Source organism: Lynx canadensis, chromosome E2 (assembly GCF_007474595.2).
Source record: "Lynx canadensis isolate LIC74 chromosome E2, mLynCan4.pri.v2, whole genome shotgun sequence".
NCBI classification, from domain to species: Eukaryota; Metazoa; Chordata; class Mammalia; order Carnivora; family Felidae; genus Lynx; species Lynx canadensis.
In genome coordinates this window covers 60331150-60339743 of record NC_044317.1, presented here as the reverse complement: position 1 = coordinate 60339743, position 8594 = coordinate 60331150, and the positions used below count along the sequence as shown (strand labels likewise).

The 8594-nt window shown below is 53.1% G+C and overlaps 1 protein-coding gene across 1 annotated transcript; it reads right to left on the bottom strand.

The window, feature by feature from the left end:
• Positions 1 to 249: 249 nt before the first annotated feature.
• Positions 250 to 7146, bottom strand: ZNF134 (zinc finger protein 134). The gene is made up of 2 exons (XM_030297567.1): positions 6774 to 7146; positions 250 to 2027 (listed from the first exon to the last, which is right to left on the bottom strand). Exons 1-2 carry the CDS (start codon positions 6820 to 6822, stop codon positions 793 to 795), a joined length of 1284 nt encoding a protein of 427 aa, XP_030153427.1. The 5' UTR covers positions 6823 to 7146; the 3' UTR covers positions 250 to 792.
• Positions 7147 to 8594: the final 1448 nt, after the last annotated feature.

The following is an 8594-nucleotide window of genomic DNA, read 5'->3' as shown; positions in this document are numbered from 1 at the left end:
CCTCAACACCACCCTCAAATTACGCTGAAATCCAGACAAAATCAGGCCCGCAAACCCCTGACCTCTCACCTAAAAAGCTTGTGTCAGCAACACCAGAACTGGACTGAGAGTGGTTCTCTGCCAGCCCGCTCTTCCATTTGAGGTACCTGAAGCTGGAGGCCCCCACAAGCACCGTTTACCGCTTCCGTTTGGCAGGGCCTACTGTCTGCAAACCAATCCAAACAGTAAAAAGAACGTCCAAGATTAACGATGGTTTAAATAATGTCTTTATTATCACAGAGACCAGAGCAACGGAAGACAAGTGGTTCTCCAGGTGGGGTGACTCGGAGAAAAATGTGTCACATGTACCACATGAGGCCAACAATGTCCATGAAGAAAGTAAAGCTCTTCTGTAAGCCTCCAGAACACAGCTCAGGTCCTCTTGGCTAAAGATGGGTGAAGTCCACACCTTTACCAGTCAGTGGGGAGGGAATGAGGAACCCCATTCAATTCAGGATTCTCATAATTTCCTCCAGAGACTGGAGGTGTCCCTGAGGACATACAGAAACGAAGCTGGTAGAACTGAGATGGTTTCTGCCACAGACATTGGGTGGCAAATTTGGCAAGGACCTGAGCAGGTCTGCAAGTGCAACGCAACCCATGAAAGTGTCCCTGTACCTGGCATCCTTAAGGTCCCTCCCCAGTGCTAATAATGTTCAGATACATGAGGTTCAACATCTGACTGGTGTCTTCCTCTCCAAGGGCAATCACAAAGCCCCTCTCCATACAAGTCCTGTTGTGTTGAAAGCACTCCTAAAGCCGTCCTGCAGTGTGAACCTTCTGGTGCCGAATGAGGTGGGAGCTTAAACTATAGGCTTTCCCACATTCGTTGCACTCATATGGCCTTTCTCCAGTGTGAACTTTTTGGTGCCTAACAAGGTGGGATGTTCTGATGAAATCTTTCCCACATTTGCTGCACACAAATGGCCTTTCCCCTGTGTGAACTCTCTGGTGTGCAATAAAGTCAGAGCTTCTACTAAAGAATTTCCCACAGTCGATGCACTCAAAAGGCCTTGCCTCAGTGTGAATTCTCTGGTGTTTAATGAGGGTGTACTTGTGGCCAAAGGATTTCCCACAATCACTACAAACGTAAGGATTTTCTCCAGTATGGATGCTCTCATGCTGAACAAGTGTGGATTTGTGTCTGAAGACTTTCCCACAGTTGTTACACTTATAAGGCCTCGCTCCATTGTGAACTCTCTGGTGTACGATGAGGTTGGAGTGATGGCTAAAGTATTTTCCACACTCGCTACACTTGTAAGGCATTTCTCCGGTGTGAATTCTTTTGTGCTGAGTAAGATTGTCTTTGCGGCTAAAGCCTTTCCCACATTCTTTGCATTCGTAAGGCCTTTCTCCGGTGTGGATTCTCTGGTGCTGGATAAGTGTGGCTTTGCGGCTGAAGGCCTTCCCGCATTCGCTGCACTCGTAGGGCCTTTCTCCGGTGTGGATTCTCTGGTGCTGGACAAGCGTGTCTTTGCGGTTGAAGGCCTTCCCGCATTCGCTGCAGCTGTACTGCATCTGTCCGCTGTGAGAGGCCTCCCCGCTCCCAGTCCTCCTCTTCTTCTTGCTGTGGGTGGCCTGTCGCTGGTGACTGCCCAGACTGGCCTGGAGGCTCCACTGCTCCTCACACAGAAAGGGCTTTCCCGACAGGTGAGGTTCTTCACAAACCCTACAGTTCTTCCCAGATGAGGTCTTGCCTCTGTCTCTTCTGACAGGTTTCTCTACACTGTACTGCTTCTGATGCTGGTGAAAGTTTGCACTGAACAAAAACTGTCTCCCACATGCCCCGCAGGTGTAAGGTTTCAGTCCTTGGCATATTTCCTGGTGTTCATCCAGGTGTAAGAGGTCTTTCACGATGGGGCCACAAATGTCACAAGCGTGAGCCATCTGGGTTGATGAACCTGCCTTGGAAATGCTATCATGGGAGATTCCTAAAGAAACGGTCTGCTCAGAAGGTGCCTCTTCATCTTTCGCCGTGCACCAATAACCTGCGGGCAGAAAAATGCTCTTTAAGTGAATGGGGACTTTGGAGAAGGGGCCACCCCATCACACACGTGTCTAGTATTTAGCCCACGGGGGTGTCGGTAGGACAGCAGATGTGGGATCAGGTTAAAGAAAAAGCTGCTGTGCAATACTGGGCCTCAAAGGGTCACAGAATGAGGAAGGCTTCACAAGGGACAAAGACCCAAGGACGGGGTGTAGGTCAGGGAGAACCAGCAAGTAGGATATCCAATTTACTCCTCTGCAGATGATTTTTGAAGGGCCTTAGCTATTGGTGGGCACTACACAGAAATGTATGTCTAGGCCCGGGAAAATCTGATTTAAAATGAGCAACTGGTGTTCAAAAACCATTTAAGAACAGATGCATGTCTCAGACACATCAGCATTGTCCAACACAGGACGCACTGCAGAAAGAGCAGCAGAGAGCACTGGTGAGTGGGCGTGGACAGCCCTGGCTTGGAGGTCTGGACAGAAACGATAAATAAGTGTCCAGAACGAGGAGAAAAAGACAGAAATAGGTGTGGTTTATAACCTGGGCACCAAACAGGAGTGGTGCCCAGGATAGGTTTCTGGTGCTATTTGAAGCCAGCCCTGAAGCTCCCTCCCCACGCTCCCACTCACCAGGGCCTGTCCACGTCCCTCCAGCCATGGCTAGAGTCATGACCTCTCAGTCAGGCACTCAGAGTTCTTTCCCCTGCTATGTTCAGCAACCCCAAAAAATCTGGAAGAAACAAGTCGTAGAGGAAAGACAGGGCAAGTAGGAAAGCAGTGGCCCAGAGCAGCCTGCCCACAAGAGATCAAAGGACAATTAAATATTGCAAAATGAACACCAGAAATGTCTTGCAGATCAGCACCATGGGCCCCACAGGCAGTGGCCATGATGACAATTCATGACACAGGTAGGCCCAAGGAAATGCCAATTATACGAAAGGGTAGAATCTGGAGCACAGAGGTTATCACGAATGTGGACAGAGCCACATACAGCCAGGAAAACGGCAAGCAGGGTAGTCCACGGGACTGACCACAGGGACCGAAGGAGGCAGTTCACACAGCTGAACCCCGGCACCCAGAAAACCTGTGTTACTGAGGGAAAATGGCAGTGCCCACAGCAGCTCTGGGAAGAAAATGGCAACCTCTGAGGGAAAACAGTAGAGCACAGCCCAGAAAACTGGGGTATGTGGGGCCTTACCCAGGAAGACCGTGGGACTCAAGTCTCTGGGCCACTCTTCCCAAGAGAAACACACAAGCCCATCCTTCAAAGTCACATGACCCTGACTGACATCAACAACTGAACACGGGGGCAGCAGCTCTCCCCAGGACTCCTGGTCTATCCACCACACCTTCCCTTTCCTCCTCAGCTCCCCAACTCAGACAGGATACCAGGCCCTTGTGTGATCGGTGCCGGCTCACTCGTTCCTCATTTCCCAGTAATCATTTTGTCCAGCCCAGAACAACAGGTGGGGGACAAACAGACACTTCTGCCAGCTAGTTCCCCTGGTCCGGAGATCACGCCTCTTACATACAAATGTGAGCTCAGAATTCTCCTCTAAAGCCCCCAGGCTATGAACTCAGATTCCATCTCCAGTACACGTCACTCTTTAGACCACACCTCCCTCAGGTCTATGGATACCCACAACACAGGTACCTCCCACGTGCAAATGTGCACACAGCACCCACGGAATTCTTGGTTATTGCAGCCAAGATCACATCTGGCTCCAGCTGATGGTTCCCAGTGCCGTGTATCTCTAAACCCAGCTTTTAAATCCTCCCTTCCTGGCCCTATTCTTTGATTCGATTTCAGCAATCCGGAACCACATATAGACATCAGATAAGCCCAGCCCCTTCCCACTTTGCCGTTACGTACCAAGGATGCCATATCCCCACCAGTCGGGCTTAACACTTGACATACGTTCTCATTCAGAGCCCGCGCCCACTGGCCTTGTACCCCAAGCACAGTCACTCTGCCAGCTGACCCAATCAGCCTCTGAGCTAATCTACCTCTGAGTTTGGCAGAAACTCCCTAGGTCCCACTACAGGTCACCAGGAAAGCCTGGGAAGCACCCAGGAAAGGAAACGGGTGCCTCCTTTGGCCTCACTTTCATCTCATCTCTGTTACTGCTACGCCCAGCACTCATCTCGTGTCTCCCCTCTCTGGAAGACTCCCCCCACCCCGCCAGACCCTATTATCTCCCCCACCATGGACACTACACTCCCTTTGTCCCTTAAGTGACTCCCTCTCTGCCGTGTCCACCCCCCTGCGGACCCTTAATGGTACTGCCACTGTGACAAAAAGATCCTCTCTATAAATCTGACACGCAGCTCTACTCTAATCCATATACTGGCTGCCACTTTGCGGACTTGGATCCCTCCTGTGAAATCCAAACGTGTGCGTCCAGCTGCCTACCTGAAACCTCCACTCCGATGTCTTTAGACGCTACAGACTCAACGTGGTCAAAGCCCAACTCCTGATATTATTTCCGGAAGTTACTCCCACCACCAACTTCGCTGTCTCAATTGAGAACTTTTCCACCCTTATACCTTCTCACGCCAAAAACTGTGGGAGCTGTGAGGTCATCCCTGAGTCCTCTCCTTTCTCTCACCATCCACATCAGAAAGTCCGGTTGGCCCTACTTAAAGAGACACAAAACACAAACCCAGAATCCAGCACCCGTCCCTCACCTCCAGAACCACCAATCTAGTCCAGCCATCAAGAGTCTTCTTTCCTCACCCCAATCTTCCTCACCGTGCAGCCAGAGAAAGCCTGTGAAGACCAATCGGATCACTCCTCTGCTCTAAACCTTCCATGGCTCCCACCACTCCCAAAACAGAAGCCCAGCTCCACAGGCTGCTGTTCCAGAGTTGAATTCTGTCCCCTGCTCGCTGATCACACCAAACATAACGGAGACCGGAGGCTCCCTGAACACTCGCAGTTCAGCCTCCAGGGATGTCTCTGCCCAAGCTTGTTCCTATAGCTGGACACCGTTCCACACTTCATGCCACTGCACCAAATTCAAGGTACAGACCGTTAGTGACACCAGCATCCCCACACCCACAGGCAAATACAAGGGAGGTGAACACTGCTAAGACACCAGCATTTGCCATACTGGGTTACCAAGATCATGGGCAAGTGCACTGACTGAGCACCGAGGACTCAGCTATGCAGAGATCCTAAGTGCTTGCACCATCAAAGCAACCCGGCAGTAAGAGGGAAGAGGGGGCTGAGGACGGCAGGCCACCACATGGGGCACCACCGACTGAACGACCCCTGTAACCCCTGCCCTGCCCTTCCGCGCCCACGATTTCTGAACGTCTCACCTCAGATACTAAGACCTTAGTGCCTCCTCCGCCCAGCTGCGCGAACAAAGACCGGTGTCACCCCGTCCTCACCGGTAAAGCAGACAGTGGTGGTACCCACCTAAACAGGGCTGCTGTTTGGGTCACACACATTAACACAGATCAAAGATCTCTGAATTGGCTTTTTACCCAAATGGTTTTGGTGCAAATGAAGTGACGGGATTTTTAAATTGGGGATTTCTTTTTCAGCTTTTCAGAAAACGTGATACTTAAGACTTTCCATCATAATCAGACAGAGGCAGGCGCTCTGACCCGTCACTGGGCATCAGTATCCACTTACAGCTACACACGTTGATCTTCGCCCACTTGCTCATGCGAGCCAGGTGTACCCGTATCCCTTCACCAAACCGGCCTACTGGTATACCCTCCTCTGCGGAGTCCACGGTCTCTCCTTACCTGAACAGCTGGGGAGCTGGTGCACCAGCGCCCAGGACTGGGCTACGGCGGCTCCCCCCGCCCGGCTGACTCTCCCCTGCTCCACGCGCAGAACCTTTGCTGGGTCCACACACCGGCCAATCTGGGGCGCCTCACACCTGCCCCTGCATCCCAGGCCAGGCTCCTCACACCCTCCGGCCCTCTCCTCCTCCAGCAGGGACTCTCCCTGGAGGGAATGAGGGCGTCCACCCCCTCCTCCCTGCCCTCCGACCTCTCACCCCAAGGACCACACACGACACACACATCCTTAATCTTCTTCCCCCGAATCTGGCCTCCCGACCCGAGGCCTCATCCCTCAGTGGTCTCCACCCCAGCCCCCTCCCCAGATGCCCGTGGGACACCTCCCCTGCGAGGCGCCTCGGCTTTGCCACGTCCCGAGCGCAACTCCCGACTCCTGCGGGGCAGCTCTCTGCCGCACTCTCTCGGACCTCCGGGGAGAAAAACCGGACACGGACCTGTGACAGCCCCTGACTCCTACTTTCAGAGCAGCCGTCACCCGACATCCGACACTGAGGAAACCCTGCCAACCACGTCTCCACCTGCAACCTCTCCAGCCGCCACAACACTCCCGGAGTCCGAGGCTCCTCACCGGCCCCCCGGAGCCCAGATCGCCTCACGCTGCTCCGCGGCTCCCCCGGCCAGTCCACGCAAGCCTTCCGCTCGCCCGCTACCCGCCCCCCTCCCCCCCCCCTGCAAACACGACGGCCCCACTTTTCCCGGCCCTCGCGGCCCATCGCCCCTCCAAGCCTCTGCGCGTGCCGGTCGCTCGGCCAGGACCACTTCGACGGCGGTGACAAACGGGGGCTCCTCCCACAGCGGGCCCCAGCGGCCCAGAGCACTGGAGGCGGGGCCGCAACCGCCTCAACTGACACCCTTCGTTCGAGGCTTCGTGATTCCGAGCGCAGGGACGAAACGCGTCAAGGTCCGGGGAACAAAGTACCCACCTAGGCCGGATCCACCAACCGCGGCCGCCATCACAATCTGGAGGACCATACGGGGCCGTGAGGAGTCCCAGGTCGGGACCCGCGCGCCGCCGTCGCGGGCAGCGGAGCCTTCGCGGGCGCTGCCACCGCCGAGCCTCCCTGCGGCGAGCACAGAGTCTCCTCCCGTGTCCTCCCGCTTCCGCCACTCCGGGCCGAACCAGCGACCCCGAGGCTCTAGTCCGAGCGGCCCACCGAGAGCGGACAAAATGTCCGCCGCGGGGAAGACACCGGAAGTCCCGCCCAGTCGCCTTCCGCGCGCTTTTAAGAGTGCCACCAAGCAAGGCGCAGAGGCTTCTGGGTAATGTGGTTCTCCAGAACAATTGGCCCCAGACACCCGCGGACTCGCTCCCGGCCGGGGTGGGGCCCAGTGGTCCCGCGAGGGGCGCTGGGAAATGGTACCTCGAAGCTCCGAGGATGGAACGGGGGCTTCGCTCCTCACAAGGAGCCGGGTGTATTATGCGGAGGTCAAAGAAATGTTTGGAAACGTTCTTGTGGCTATTTCCCAAAGCCACAAAACCACGTGGACACATCTCATCAAATGTCAGTTCGAGTCCACTCAGCGCACTCGCATTTCCTTGCTGGTTTTTAAATCCGTGTAGATGAAAATTTCAAGTTTGGGTGCTTTGGCTGGGTCAGGGGTCAGGGGTCAGATCTGCAGATTGCCTCTGGGGAGGAGGCAGGAGGGTTGTTGTGTCCAGGGAGGCACTTTCTTGCAGGTGGGGGTGCTGATGGAGGGCAACCCAGGCAGCAGCACCCTTTAATTCAAATGATCCTTCTTAGCCCAAAAGCTGATATACTGATTCCCTCTAGGACTATGCCACCCATCTGGAAAGGACCATTATAAATGCTTTTCAATGTGCCAGTACGGTGGCTGACGCGGGCCTGGTGGCAGCAAATGTGCGAAAGTGACTGTCTGAACCCAGAAATAAAGATTTGGAACAGCATGATCTCATTTCTTTGCTAGGAAGTGATTTCTGATGTGGAAATGTTGGGGTTCAGAGCTGATGGCCAAGAAAGAATTCTTCAGATGTCTTTGGTGCAAGAAGGTGGTTTTATTAAAGCACAGGAACAGGACTCAGGGGCAGAAAGAGCTGCATTGGGGTTGTGACAGGTGATGATTATATACACAATGTTTCCAGGGCCCTGAGGGGCTAAGCCGCTGTTAGAAACCTTGTTACATTTATTACTGTTTAGTAAAATCTCAGTCATGAGACCCTTCAGATGTTATCAGTAGGCGTATGCTTGGAGTATGACTGCCAACATATACGTTGGGGGCTAGGGATAAAGAAAATTTCCATAGGAATTTCTAAATGCTTACAGTAGCCTCACAGGATCCTTGAGGTTGGGATAATGTTAAGATTGCCTTGTGACTTTAGCAAAGTGTCAACATCAAGGCAGCTGAGTGCCTAGTGGAAGGTCACTGCCTGTTTCAAGGACTTGTCAATGGGCTTTAGACAGTAAGGAAATTTAATTTTTTTCTCTTGCCTTTGTTTCCCACATCAATTTTCACTTCACTTGCAATTACAGGGACAGTGTCTGAATTGAGATTACAGACTATTTATGGTAAAGGAAGAAGAAGAGGAGAGGGGGGGTGAGTGGAGGAAGAGGAGGAAGGAGGGAAGAAGAAAGGAAGGGAGGATGGGAAGAAAAAAGGAAGGAAAGGAAGAAAAAAAAAGAAACGTGAATAGTTTAAACTACTGAAAGCTATTGATATAGTTCTGTAGTTCACAGATATATTCAAAAATGGTTCTGAGGGACATACCTGTGACAGGTGAAAGATGG

What these genes read in the sequence shown, in the direction of transcription:
- ZNF134 (XM_030297567.1), bottom strand. Translation starts at nt 6,822, where the DNA reads ATGGTCCTCCAGATTGTGATGGCGGCCGCGGTTGGTGGATCCGGCCTA. An exon ending in GGTTGGTGGATCCGGCCTAG is followed by an intron (nt 2,028 to 6,773) that starts GTGGGTACTTTG and finishes TTCTGCCCGCAG; the next exon opens with GTTATTGGTGCACGGCGAAA.